Source organism: Nicotiana tabacum, chromosome 13, assembly GCF_000715075.1.
Source record: "Nicotiana tabacum cultivar K326 chromosome 13, ASM71507v2, whole genome shotgun sequence".
Taxonomy (NCBI): Eukaryota; Viridiplantae; Streptophyta; class Magnoliopsida; order Solanales; family Solanaceae; genus Nicotiana; species Nicotiana tabacum.
This window is the reverse complement of record NC_134092.1, coordinates 120,412,562-120,427,586: the sequence shown is the minus strand read 5'-3', so window position 1 is coordinate 120,427,586 and position 15,025 is coordinate 120,412,562. Positions and strand designations below refer to the sequence as shown.

Genomic DNA, 15,025 nt, shown 5'->3' with positions numbered 1-15,025 from the left:
ATTAATGACTACCAGTAAAGTAGTTGGATAGTTGGATAGTTGGATTCTCGGCGACTCCTCTTGTCTAAATGATCCAACGTTTCCCCTCTTCACATCACTTCACACTAATCAGTCTTAAATTATGGGCATTCTTTCCTTTTAATATGTACCTAAAAGAATATTATTTTTTATATTTTAAAATAATTTAACTTTAAATTTTTTATTTTACCATTAATCTAAAACTTACTTTAGATCACAAATTTTCCTTTAAATTTCGTGCCAAAGTCACATAAATTAGGACTGAGGGGTATTTATTAAGCCGTCTTGAAGGCAATTATTGCCAGCCAAGCAGCCTTAAAGGGTTTTTGTTGCCTTTTTTTCAATCAGAAAAAGTACCTTACCATTTTCCTTATAAAAGGCTTTCCATATTCTTGTTCTTGTGTTAGAGAGCATTCATTTCCTTCTTATTATAGAAGGTGTTACAAATAATACCTAGAGGGATATTATACACAACTATGGACTTCATATTTACAGCTTTGGCCTTTCTTCTCTCAGTTTTCATCTTATTATTCACACGAAAAACCAAATGCAATCTTCCTCCAGGACCACCGGGTTGGCCGGTAGTCGGTAACCTTTTCCAAATAGCTAGTTCTGGTAAGCAATTTTTCGAATACGTAAGAGAGCTCAAACCAAAATATGGTTCTATTTTCACACTCAAAATGGGTGCTCGTACTATGATTGTTGTTAGCAGTGCTGACTTGGCGTACGAAGCTTTAATTGAAAAGGGTCAAATTTTCGCTACCCGCCCGAGTGAGACCCCGACCCGAACCATTTTCAGTTGCAACAAGTTCAGTGTCAATGCAGCAATTTACGGGCCACTTTGGCGATCCCTGAGAAGAAATATGGTCCAAAATATGCTTAGTTCGAGTAGAGTGAAAGAATTTCGTGATTGTAGAGAAATGGCAATGGATAAGTTGATTGAAAGGATACATGCAGATGCTAAGGCCAATAACGATATCGTTTGGGTGCTGAAAAACGCGCGTTTCGCGGTGTTTTATATACTTTTGACTATGTGTTTTGGTGTTGAAATGGATGAGAAAATGATTGAAACCGTTGATCAAATGATGAAGGATGTGCTAATGGAGCTTCATCCAAGAATAGATGATTTTCTTCCTATATTGAGCTTGTTTGTTGGTTATAAACAACGTAAGAGAGTTCACGAAGTTCGCAAGAGACAAATAGAAACACTTGTCCCTTTGATCGAGAAACGTCGAAGAGCAATACAAAATCCTGGGTACGATAAGACAGTTGCCTCGTTTTCGTACTTAGATACTTTATTTGATGTTAAGGTCGAAGGTAATGTTGAATTACATGATCACTTTAACTAAAAGTTTATACTGTAGGAGAAAATATACTTTTATTTACTTAATTATATTTTTTTTACAGGTACAAAGTCAGGACCAACGAATCCGGAGCTTGTAACACTATGTTCAGAGTTCTTGAATGGTGGGACCGACACAACCGCTACCGCAATAGAGTGGGCCATAGGGAGAATGATCGAAAATCCAAGCATACAGAAGAGAATATACGAAGAGATTAGAAATACAGTGGGTGACAGAAAGATTGACGAAAAGGATATGGATAAGATGCCTTATTTAAACGCCGTTGTAAAGGAGCTTTTACGTAAACATCCTCCTACGTACGTTACATTTACCCATGCAGTAACGGAGCCAACAACATTGGGTGGGTATGACATACCCACATATGCTAATGTAGAGTTTTTTGTACCCGGGATCTCGGATGACCCAAAAGTTTGGTCTGATCCGGAAAAGTTTGACCCGGATAGGTTTCTATCCGGGCGGGAGGACGCTGATATAACGGGTGTGACCGGGGTAAAGATGATGCCATTTGGGGTCGGGCGGAGGATTTGTCCGGGCTTGGGCTTGGCAACGGTGCATGTGAATTTGATGTTGGCCCGAATGATTCAAGAATTTGAATGGTCCGCTTACCCGGAAAATAGGAAAGTGGATTTTACTGAGAAATTGGAATTTACTGTGGTGATGAAAAATCCTTTAAGAGCTAAGGTCAAGCCAAGAATGCAAGTGGTGTAATTCATTAAGATTATAAGTCCAAAAATAAGCTAAAAAAAATTCACGTGTATTTCTTTTCAAATATTTCATCTTTATAGCCTAATCTTGTGAAGCTTATTTCTATTTATCAGCATTTGTTTTAGAGTTGATATATCAAGAACGGAATAATATAGAGAAAGAACAAGATAAATGCCTTAGAGCTTATTACACTTGTTTATTAATTTTCTTTTCATTTGACTCTTTATTCCCTTGTAACTTAAATCAACCCGACCCCTCAAGTTTTCTGGGTATGATCACCCCAGTTTAAACGAGAAACATTTTAGTTTCTATAATTAATTCACAAGTATGGCTTATTGAGCAGAAGTGAATTCAAAAATTAAAATTTATCAGTTATGAAGTTTATTATATGTAAATATATACCCAATGGAATTATCAATAATTATAAAGGGTTTGGACTAGAGTTACTGGTTCTACTAAACCCATACTCTTTATGCTAGCTCCATCCCTGTTATTACATAAGAAATTAACGAACACTACTAAAGATAGGGCCATTTCTGAGCGAAAAACTTACCTAACTCGGTCAATTTTAAAGGAGTAACGACCAAATTAGATGGTTCGGAAAAAGCCAATCGGTATTAAATACCGACCCAAGCAGTCGGTGAAAATCCATCGATGCAGTCGGTATACTGAATTTTTAATATGCCGGTATTTTTTGACATTTGCCCTAAAAAGAATTTCAAAAGTCGAGCGAATCGGTCAGTATTATAAAATCGATCAAGTTATGCAATCATAAAATGCACCAATTGGAATTCGAATCAAGGTATGTACTCAAGGTACAATTCTACCACTAGATCATTGGTGTTTGTTGGTCGTTTTTTATTTGTACTCTTCAACCGCATTATTACTTGAAATAATCGATTAAAAAAAGAAATTAAATTACCGACTATATCAATCGGTTTTTTAAATAAGTTCACCGAAGATTTGACCAAGTTGGTCAATTTTTTGAATATATTTTTTAGTTTATTTTAAATAGAAAACGGACCAAGCCGAGTCGGTCGGTTTTCTGATCGATCGGTGTTTTCGACCGACTCGATCGGCAGGATTCGCTCAGAAAAGAGCGTTTTTTAGTAAAGAAAAAATCGGGGTGATGTGAGTCTTAATTTGTATAAAGGAGCATGAGTTTTAGTAAGTTATATTGGTGTTTGCCTGTGACAACCATTGTAAAGAACTACTATAGTTCGAAAGAAATTTTGACTTATAAGTGTGGAGGGACCATTATCATTTTAATGTTCTAGTTTGCAGTTGGACATTTAACATAAATAGTATCATGGGCCTATAGATAAGCATTTGTTCATTGGTCCAATCATGCATGTCATGAAGTATTTTTCCAGCCTTGTGAAATAATGTAAACCACATTTTTGAAACCAATAAAGATATTATGCCCCAGAACAATTAAACATTGTGCGCTAGCTGAAAGAGATTGAAGATAGTTTTGACATTTACTTTTGACGAAATAACAACTGTTGAACTTTACACTACAAACTTTAATTTTGTATCCTATAGACTTGGCTTCTATCGCCAGATCTAGTTTCAGCAATTCAATGTTCTTCTCCATTGGCAGGATTGAGAATCGGCCTAGACTATCCTCTATCCGGACAGATATGTCTATATGAGTGACTATACCAATCTTTATATGTTTTGGCTCGTTTCTATCTATTGATAGAAAGATCTTCGCCAAATACCGGACTTTACCTTTTTTTCGGAATTCCACATAGCCAGTAGGCACCTCTATAAGTGTACCACATGACAATGTCTTAAATTAGCAAGACCAAAATAAAAACCTAGGTAATCAGAATTTCTTAGTAAACAGAAGAACATGATAATTACGGTATTTTGACAGAGTCTGGATAACTTTTACAAATCACTGGAAAAAGAGACATCAATGTCGGCTGAAGAGCAAGGCAACCAAAGCAATAGCTTTAGTTTTGGGGGGGGGGGGGGGGGGATTTTTTATCAATTGTAGTTTTTTAAAAACAATTAAGTATTTTAAAGTAAAAAAGTCTAAATTTTTAATAGAAAAAGGAAAAGAAATCTTTGAATAGTTCGAAGCAAATAAAAGTACATTTGATTTTCTATTTAGAGGGAACAATTGCAATTACTAGATCGATAAGAATCTGAAAAATATTGCTTTAATCGCAGAAATTCCTTAATGACATATTAGTCACTATGATAATGATGGTCTAAACTTATTTATCAAATTTAAAGTGTTAGAGGAGTTAGTACAAGTACTAAATAATGCTCTAATCAATATACTCAATCAAATTATTGAAAATTTTGATTTTTTTAAAAATGCCTATATTGTTAAAGAATAATGTTCCTGTAATTAACAATTGTTTCTGCGGAAAGATTTTTTTCTAAATTAACATTGATAAAATGTTACTTAAGATTAACATGTCTCAGGAGAGACGAAAATGAATTAGTTATATATCAAAAAAATTATTAGAAGAACTGAATTTAAAAAGTTAGTAATGACTTTGCATCTCGAAATGTTAGGAAAATAGATTTTAAATAAAAATATATAAAAAAAATTTATAAAATAAAAAATTAAGGCCTCTCATCTAGATTTCGCTAAGGTCATCGAAAATGTTGATCCACCTATCGTGGCAGATGTTCATATCAAATTTGGGGGCTTAAGCACTCATTGTCCTTGGCAAAGAGTGTATGTATTATATTAAATATTTAAAGAAACGAATATAATAAATCACCTAGCACCCAGATAACAAAAAGTTTGATGGGTGCTTTGGCCATGAGAAGGTGCTGGAAAGCTATGAAATTTGGGCAGTGAGAGTTGGATTTTCACTTCTAACAGCTCCATTTTAGGAGGCATTTTCCTTATTTATCAAGCTTCTTTCTTTTGCCCCATTCAATTAGGTATACTTTTTTTTTCCTTTCACTTGCCACTATCTTGATCCAATACTACTTATTTTTTCATTCTTTTTCGTTGATTTATGTTTTAAGTTTTTTAATTTTCTTTTTTTTTTTTAACTTCATTTAATTCACTATAACAAAGAAAGAAAATAAAAATCTACTCAAAAAGGACTCCAAAGTTCGTTTGAAGACGAAGTGGTCCTCTAGAATGGTAAAGCCCACCGTTTATTTTTCACGTTAGTTGTCTTATCTATTACAATTTCGCAACGTTCATAATATTAAAATTATGAGTTTTTTTTATTAATTTTTTTATCATTGTATTCAAATACTTGTATACTTATGATTGATAGCAGGGGCGAAGCTATGTTGGCCCAAGAGTGGTCAACTGACCACCTTCGCCGAAAACTTATACTACATATAAGGTAAAATATTGCTTGTTATTGATTAAAAATAGACTTTGAACACCCTCGCATAGTCCACTGGCAAGGGTGTTCAAAATTTGAACACCCTTGTTGAATTTCCTAGCTTCGCCACTGATTGGTAGTACTTTACGTCAAAAATGTTAAGCACCCACGAACCTAAAATCCTGGATCCTCCACTGGCCACCCGTGCTTTTAATTCCCTGATACAATTATGTGTTGAGTTAAACACCAATATTGGTAATCACTAGTAATAGCCCATATCACTAATAATATCATACACTTTGGTCTGGGCAATCACATCATTAATATTTATCAATAATATTTAAAGCTTTCTTCTTTATATGTCCATTGTGCTCTACCGACATAGGATTTGCCTAGAGTTGCCATACACTCTTTTTAGGAACTCAACTTTCTAAAAAGTTGTCTAAACTCAACTGAACGCTAAGGTTTGCCAACCAAGTATTGCCCGAGGTTATGTGTGCCATGCAAAGTGCATGCCCCCAGTATTATACATAACAGGCAACCCAACCAATAAGTGATGTGATATTATTCACTTTGGGCCTAGGGAATCACGACTTTAAAACACATAAATGGGGTTTAAGTTTTATTTTCTTATATACATAGTATCTTGCTCGTGTTTTGCCGCGGTGTCTTGTGTTATTCCGCAAATTAGGCATAGATAATCTTCTATTGTCTGCATTAAGTAACGGTTGCTATAATCTTGATATTGTTCATAACATTAGAACTGAACCCTATCACACTTCTATTTGCAATACCTCCTATTACAATCTTATGTAATATCTTGTCAGTCCATTGAACTGTGGTTAACGACGTACTAAAGCATGAATATACATATAAAAAAATATGCAATAATTGCCACACACAGAGTAAAAAAGTGTGTTACAAAATCCAGATCCAACTAGAATACATGACCAGTATGACTATTTGAAAGGGAAAAATAAGAGAGTCCAATATGATTTATTGCAAGGAGTTGGGACTCTTTTTGTACAACAATTGTTAATAAACCATGTGAAGGAAAAGTAAGCAAGTCACCGATCTTAAAACAAATATTAATGATACATCATTTTCAATTGGACGTCCAAAAAGTGGTTAGCTGTCACGTAACTTGGCGTCCAGAATTACTAGCATTAAGTATATCCACCAAAATTATAGGTGCACTATAATTATGGTATTAATTTTTGCATCAATTAAGTGGCTGCTTTCCTAAAATCTAGGGTTTAAATTTTTTATGCGGTTGGTATAAAAAATTTAGGAATTTTTACACAAATAGCTGGCCGGATTTATTGTTTACTTTTCCTAATCAATATACATAAATTATAAATGGATTATACTCAGCTATACATATAGTATACATGGATTATACATATATTATACATTCATCTACTATTTTTAGTTTAAGCAGTTGGGTGAACGGCTATTTAAATTAATTTTTTAAAAATTACATGATGACCTAAAAAATATCTAGAGTAACTCTGTAAAACTATGAGATTCTTAACCTTGAAAATAAGACATGTTACCTGTTACAACAAATAAAGATGACTTGATGGTATAAAATTTTCTAATTTGACTAATGATATGCATAAAACTTAAACTCAAAATAGAAATATTGTCCTTTTCCTTCAAACTTCTTTTCCAATATGATTCTATGCAGCTTTTATCTCCTTGCAAAAAAATACAACTTTCATGAACCCCCACGTCATTTTTATCCTACCAGTGCAATTTAACTTGTTTTAAAAAAGTTAGTTGCCTTATTTTTCAAGTTACTAGTTCCACGTAAACCTTTAAAATGTCAATGTATAAAAAGTTAAAAAAAGACGAAAAGGTATTGTTTACCCTAAAATTCGAGTAACAATTAAACTTATTTAGTGGTTTTAATGATACATGATTTAATTCAATACCAATTGATAAACAAGGAATTGAATAGATAATCTGAATAGTAAAACAAATCAAACTGGTGTTCTGGCAGTGCTTGCGACCTCGATTCGGGATGATCTCGAGGTTGAGTAAGAAGAAAAGTAAAGAACAAAAAATAAACAATGATGAACAGTAATAGATAGTAAGTGAAATAGGGAGCAGCATTTCTGTATATATTTTTCAGTGAATCAATCCCCCTACAAATGAATGGGGTCCCTCTTTATATAGTAGAGTAATCCTAAATAAGGTACAATTCTAATAACGGAAACAAATCCCATGATAGGCGTCAATAACCGGTTGATTCGATCTGTTCCGGGATTTTCGCCGAGATCTTCGGTCGGTTGCTAATATTTTGCCATTCTGTTATTATGTCTTACTCGAAGTCGGTCATGTTCGGTCTCGATCTTCAACGAGCACTTCGATCTTCATGTTCCATACTCTGTCATTGAGCTCGAGCTTCATCTATTACGAACTTACTCTCGACGCAGCTCCTCGTGCCTATGAAATCTGACATGCCCGATTTCGACCGTATACAGATAGTCCCCACATTTCTTGGAATAAAATGATAAGAAACGGTTTGAGCCTTGATTTTCTGAAACCTCGATCATGACGTCTTCCTTATGACATAAGTGACGGATGTGATCAAAACATCCCGTCAGTTCAGTTCCTCAAATCATTAATGCCTGTCAGTTAGCGGTCGACCACTAACACTACCGAACCGTCGACGTGAACATATAAATACCCGCTCCTTCCTTGAATCAAACTTTACTTTTGCTCTAATCAAACCTCTAAGTATTCTCACTCTTCCCGTCTTCTCCTATTCATCGTCTGTAGAGCCACCTTCGTTAGCACCGAAACCACTAGTTTATCATCTTCCTTCGATCTTCTTTACTTATACAAATGGCGAAAACCTCAAAAACCGTACCGCATAAGGAGAAAGCTTCCTGCTCCTATTCCCGGCCGTCCGGCGGCAAGGCGCCGGTGGAGCCGCTTCCCTACGAATATGTTCCTGGCCCGTGTACTCTAAAATCCGACTTCAAGGTCGAAAACCCTTTATCGATTCCGAGCCGATGTGAGCATGTGTCGATGTACATGTGCTCGATATCGAAGAGCCACCTCGAGGCCGTGAAGAGGGACTGCAACTGGGGTCTCGAGGTCGTGGTACAAATTTCTGCTCCCGGAGAGAACATCACCATTTATGTTGAGGGGTTCCTAAGTGTTTATACTTACCCCTTCACATTGGGTCCCCTCGACCCAGTGATTATTGATCTCTGTAAAAGTTATCAGGTCACCCGCGGCCAAATCCACCCCTCTCTATGGCGCATAGTAATCATGTTACGCTTCTTCTCTAGCAAGGCCGAGGAGCTAGAGTTTACTCTAAATCACCTTATGTGGTTGTACCGGCCTCGAATCTACCGAGGACTAATCAGGCTCCAACGCTGGGAAACGAAGGCCTTGATCTCGAGCATCGACGAGAACAAGGATCGAGGTTGGATTAGCCATTTATACGGGTGAGGACCCGTGACATTATCCCGGAAGAGAAGATGCCATTCCCTGAGGAGTGGAACTTCGACCGTAAGTGATCTTTTAAACTTTGTTCTCCGTACCTTCTTCGACTTTGCCTGATATCCCCTTTCGACGTGCAGCTATCCCTTGGATGCCTCAAGCGGTACCTGACCTCGAAGATTGGGTTCGGAAGTTAGACTCAACTTTCACTTATGCCGAACGCGCATGGCGTGATTTGGCAAAGGACAAATGGGAGGCCAAGAACCACGGTAAGGATATCCTTTTTCATGTTCTGAAACACTTTTTATACTACATTCATCACTAATTTTCTTTCATGCAGGCCTGACCAAGGATGCCATTTTGAGGCCTTCAAGTGGCGAGGAAGAAACCAAGTCCCCGATTCCGAAGCCGGGGGAAGACAAAAAGAGGAAAACTGCCTCACAGTCCGAGGACCCCAAGCCCAAACCTCAAAGGGTGAGGAGGAAAGTAATCGGTCTCACGATGGACTCGGTTCAAAAACTGAGAGACGAAGAAGACGAAGAAGAGGAAAATGCCTCGGCACTGATGATCCGACCTAGGAAAGCCGTCGAGGTCACCAAACCTTCTGAGCCGACGGCGGCTGTTAAAATCAAGTCTCGTGTCGAGGAGGCTTCCAAAACAAAATCGGGTATGGATCCTGAATTACCAAAGGTCGAGATCATTTCTTGGCCATCTGCAACTACACAGGACGGGGACGGTTCTGAGACCCCGAAGATCGATCAGAGTGTCCCGAGAGACTTGCTCAGGACCATGACAGCAGATCATTTGCCTTCTCTTCCGACTTTTTCTGAGGAGGCACTAAGGGAAGCTCGAGAGTTGAAGACCCCTGATATAGGCGGAGGCTCTAGTGTAGGGGATCCCTTTCGGGATTGCTTTACCGGAGTTGATAATGCCTCTGATATCAGTAACGCTTCTATTCTTTTAGAAGAGGCCCAACGTCTCTTATCTCGGGTAAGAATCAGTTTACTGCACTTCTTTTCTTTACTCTTTTCTTTTTCATTTTCTCTAAATCTGACTTGTGTTTTCCTTTTTTGTGTAGGCCTTCGCCAAGTTACGAGCTGACCTTAGCCAGTGTGAAACCAAGCTCCAAAAGGTCTCGGGGGAGAAGAACACTTTGTAGCTTCTTTGCGGCCAAAAAGACGAAACTATAAAGGACTTTCAAGTGGATTTGGTCAAGGCTCGTGAGGAAGTGGCCGAGCTAGATAAGTAGGTGAGCATCCTTTTGATAAAGTATGGTCTCGACCCTACTATGGAGGCTAATGCTTCATTATTTTAGCTGCAGCAAAATGTTGAAAGGATCGAGCTACTTCTGGGAGAAGTCGATCAGGTAAAGGCCGATTGTGATCGGTGGGAGGAGAATATGGACTGCCTGGCTCCGGAAAAAGAAACTACCTTGGCCAAACTGTCATCTACTGAGATTCAACTTTGGAGCGTCAAAGAGGAAAGTTCAGCCCAAGCCAATAGGATCGAGGAGCTTGAAATCGAGCTTGTTGAGGCCAAGGCGGAGATCGAGAAGACAAAGGTCATGGCAGAAAAGTTCATTTCCATGTACCGGGCCGATGCTGAGGATGCTCAAATGCAGCTAAGGGAGGCTTCTGACCGAGAGAAATGGATAATTGACTTGGCAAAGTGTCAATCCCGGAGGGAAACCCTCGAGGAAATCCATACTCGAGGTGTTGACCTCTCCGATGAGATATCCCGAGCCAAGGTGCTTGAAGCTGAAGCCACGCAACTTGCCTCCTTCGATGACGAAGACGATGATGAAGAAGGCAATAGAGGCGGATCCGATGAGGGGCCTGAAGGGGAAGTTGCTCCCGGAGAAGAGGTCGAAATCGTCTGTAGTTAGGGCTTAATTTCTCTTTTTGTAAGAGCTTGATTGGTCTTTTGTACATAACCTTTTTTACCAATATATAATAGAAAAATTTCTTTTGAATGTCTTCTCAGTTTTATGTTCAAACGTGTTTTGTGCTTTTTTCCTTGTAAAAATTTTGTTGTTGCAGCCTCTGTAATTGAGTGAACACTAATTCGAACTTTAGAATAAACCCTTAGGTTTTTTAGACGCGCAAGGGCGAGTCCCCGAGCTCAATAATATGTTCGAGATTTATGATGGCTTGATCGATGCCATGACTGCACTGTTTTTATAACTAAGTTCGAGTATGTTTCGAACATAGAATAAAGCAAACCCTTAGAGTTTTTATCAAATAATGGGTAATTTTTGAACTTATAGTAACATACCCCTTAAGGTTTTATGGCGGATCCTTGAGCTAAATTCAAGTTAACTTTATTTGAACTCGGAATAGTGGAATCCTTAGGTCCGAGTTGGGTGAGAAAAAAGTCCCGAACTCTAAATATATTGGCCCTTAGGCCCTTTTAGTTTGGGCCCATATGGCCTCTAAAAGGCGGCTATTATTTCCCCCTTTCGGCTTAAAAGACTTAGTAAAAATTTCTTTATGCCTTAGCATGTATTTATTTTTACCCATTGGGTTTTTTGAGGGTCCGATGTCGGTTGAAACCCTTTTACTTTTTGTGCCTTAGCGCGTTTGTGTTAAAGATAATTTGATACCTCTTAAGGTTTTTCGAGGGCTGATTTTATCGAAGCCCTTTTGATTATTTGCTGAGGGTATCCTTTTTTAACCAGGCTTTCAGAGAATTTGAAGGCCTATCGTTATTGTGTAATTCTCACATCTCCGAGCCGCGTTATTTAGGCCGTAGCCTTTAGTTTGGTCGTAGCCTTCGGGTATGTATTTTGATCGTAGCCTTCGGGTATGTATTTTGGCCGTAGCCTTCGGGTATGCCTCTTGGGCTTATTTCCCAATAACGTTTCGAACTAGTTTTAAATGTCAGTCCCCGAGACTGGTGGCCTTGGCCTATAGATCGAAGGGTGCCTCTTTGAGGTCTTATGAATTTGAATTTAGATAACACAAATATGCATATCATCGATGGTAGTCCCCGAGTGTATATTTGCACTTTGGCTCATGAGTCGTTTCTCATAATATCATAAGCATGAGGTTTGTATAGTAGAGGATTTTCTTCGAGACACAAAATGTTTAAATGAAGAGAGAATGCTTCTTTGAATAGTTTATACATGCGCACATGTTTTTCCATCGGGTTTGACTAATTTATTTGGACATGGTTCACTAGACCGTTTGTCCTATTACAAAGCTTCCCTATCGAGGCCATTTGACATGAAGTACTATTCTCGAGAATACAATATCTGAGGGTGATGCCCGCCAGTATTCAAGGTTGATTGCAAAGAAGCCTTGGATACTATTGAATTGTCCTCAGGTAGCACATAATTGTTGCCTCGTTAAAAATCTCGCCGGAAAAACCCATTTGGGACAAAAATCGATCTAATGAAAAAAGAGTGCAACGCGTACTTTAAAACCCGAGGTATCTATGTCTTTGGTCGAACTCCTGCAATGAGTTAGCGTCGAATATATATAAACAAAATAAGGGAGAAAGTGATACCTTAACAATAATATCATTTGAGAAGTGATATGTTCCAATTGCTTGACAGTGGTTCGCCATCTATCGTTTCGAGTTTATAAGACCCTTTTTCCGACTATATCGAGGGCTTGATAGGGTCCTTCTCAATTCAGGTCGAGTTTCCCTTCATTAGGATCTCGAGTTTTGATGGTGACCTTCCTTAGGACTAATTCCATGACCCTGAAGTGGAGAAGGTTGGTTATTCTATTGTAGTACCTTTCGATTTGTTGCTTTTGTGGAGCCATTCGAATGAGTGCCGCTTCTCGTTTTCATCTAATAATTCGAGGCTAGTATTCATCGCCTCATGGTTTGATTCCTACGTTGCATGTCAAAACCTGGCACAGGTTTCTCCGACTTCAACTGGAATCAAAGCTTCGGAGCCATATACTAAGGACAATAGAGTTGCCCATGTACTGGACTTCGATGTTGTTCGATATGCCTAAAGGACTTCGGGTAGAATTTCTCTCCACTTCCCTTTAGCTTCGTTCAACCTTTTCTTCAGATTTTGTATGATAGTCTTGTTCGTCGATTCAGCATGTCCGTTCCCACTAGGGTGATACGGTGTTGACAAATCCTTTTGATTTTATGGTCTTCGAGAAATTTCATCACTTTACTGCCGATAAATTGTTTACCATTTTCGGATACTATTTCTGCGAATATCCCAAATCGACACACGATGTGATCCCAAATGAAGTCTATAACCTCCTTGTTCTCTCACTTTCTCGAACGCATATGCTTCAACCCATTTAGAGAAATAGTAAGTCATAAATAAAATGAACTTAGCTTTACCTGGGGCCGATGGAAGAGGGCCGACGATATCCATCCCTCATTTCATGAATGGCCATGAGGATAGGACTGAATGAAGTTGTTCTCCGGGCTGATGGATCATCGGTGCAAATCTTTGACATTTATCACATTTTCTAACAAACTCCTTAGTATCTTTTTCCATGTTATCCCAGTAGTATCCTGCTCTAATGATTTTGTGAATTAGTGATTTGGGGCCGGAGTGGTTCCCACAAGTTCCTTCGTGGACCTCTCGTAAAACATAATCGGTGCCTCATGGTCCTAAGCACACTGACAATGGTCCATCAAATGTTCTTCTGTATAATGTTCCATCTTCGGCCAATGTAAATCGAGCAGCTTTGGTTCGTAGGGTTCTCGACTCTTTAGGGTTTGATGGGAGCTTTCCATTCTTCAAGTATTCAATATATTTATTCTTCCAATCCGAGGTTAAGCTTGTAGAGTTTATCTCGGCATGACCATCCTCGATCACAGATTTCGAGAGTTGAACGACAATCCCCGAGCAGATCTCATCTTCCTCGACCGATGACCCCAAGTTTGCAAGTGTATCGGCCTCACTGTTTTGTTCTCGAGGTACATGTTGTAAAGTCCATTCCTTGAAATGGTGCAAAGTTACCTACAGCTTGTCCAAATACCTTTGCATTCTATCATCTCGAACTTCAAAGGTTTTGTTTACTAGGTTCACCATTAGTAAAGAGTCACACTTGGCTTCAATGACTTCTACCCCCAAGCTTTTAGCTAGTTCGAGACCTGCAATCATGGCCTCGTACTCGGCCTCATTTTTAGTCAACCTAGAAGTTTTGATAGATTGCCTAATAGTGCTACCCGTGGGCGGCTTCAAAATGATACCTAGCCCGGACCCCTTCACATTTGAAGCATCGTTTGTGAAAAGGGTTTATACCCCCGATGACGTACCCAATTTTAACAAGAGTTTCTTTTCAACTTCGGGTATGAGGGTTGGCGTGAAATCGGCCACGAAGTCCGCTAAAATTTGAGACTTGATGGTCGTCCGAGGTTGATATTCGATGTCGTAACCACTGAGTTTGACGGCCCATTTGGCCAATCGGCCCGAAAGTTCGGGCTTGTGCAAAATATTACAAAGTGGGTAAGTGGTTAATACACATACTGGGTGACATTGAAAGTATGGTATTAACTTTCTAGAGGCGCTTATCAGTGCAAGTGCTAATTTTTTTAAGTGTGGATATCTAGTTTCTGCTTCTCCTAAAGTTCGACTTACATAATAAACGAGAAATTGCGTACCTTGCTCTTCTCGAACTAGGACACCACTTACCGCGATTTCTGATACTGCCAAGTACAAGTAAAGCTTCTCATCTGCCTTTGGAGTGTGACGCAGTGGTGGGCTCGATAGGTATCACTTCAACTCTTCCAATGTCTGTTGGCATTCCGGGGTCCAGGCGAAATCGTTCTTCTTTTTGAGTAAAGAGAAAAATTTGTGGCTTCGATCCGATGACCTCGAAATGAATCGTCCTAAGGCAGTTATCCGCCCAGTTAGCCTCTGTATGGCTTTTACACTATCCACGATGGCAATGTCTTCGATGGACTTGATTTTATCGGAGTTGATCTCGATTCCCTGATTCGATACCATGAAGCCAAGGAACTTTCCTGAACCAACCCCGGAAGCACATTTCTCGGGGTTGAGCTTCATGTTGTATTTCTTTTTAATCTCGAACGTTTCCTACAAATGAGTCAAATGGTCCTCTGCGCGCAGGGACTTAACTAGCATGTCATTAATATAATCCTCCATTGATTTACCTATGTTATCAACAAGAAATTGAATAAGTTTTTTCCTGAGTTCGGGAGTTAATCTCGTTCCCAGGT

General features: G+C 38.7%; 1 protein-coding gene across 1 annotated transcript; it reads left to right on the top strand.

Moving 5' to 3' along the window:
• Positions 1-275: 275 nt before the first annotated feature.
• Positions 276-2,270, top strand: LOC107826868 (cytochrome P450 77A1-like). The gene is made up of 2 exons (XM_016653898.2): positions 276-1,335; positions 1,426-2,270. Exons 1-2 carry the CDS (start codon positions 495-497, stop codon positions 2,088-2,090), a joined length of 1,506 nt encoding a protein of 501 aa, XP_016509384.1. The 5' UTR covers positions 276-494; the 3' UTR covers positions 2,091-2,270.
• The last annotated feature ends 12,755 nt before the right edge of the window (positions 2,271-15,025 follow it).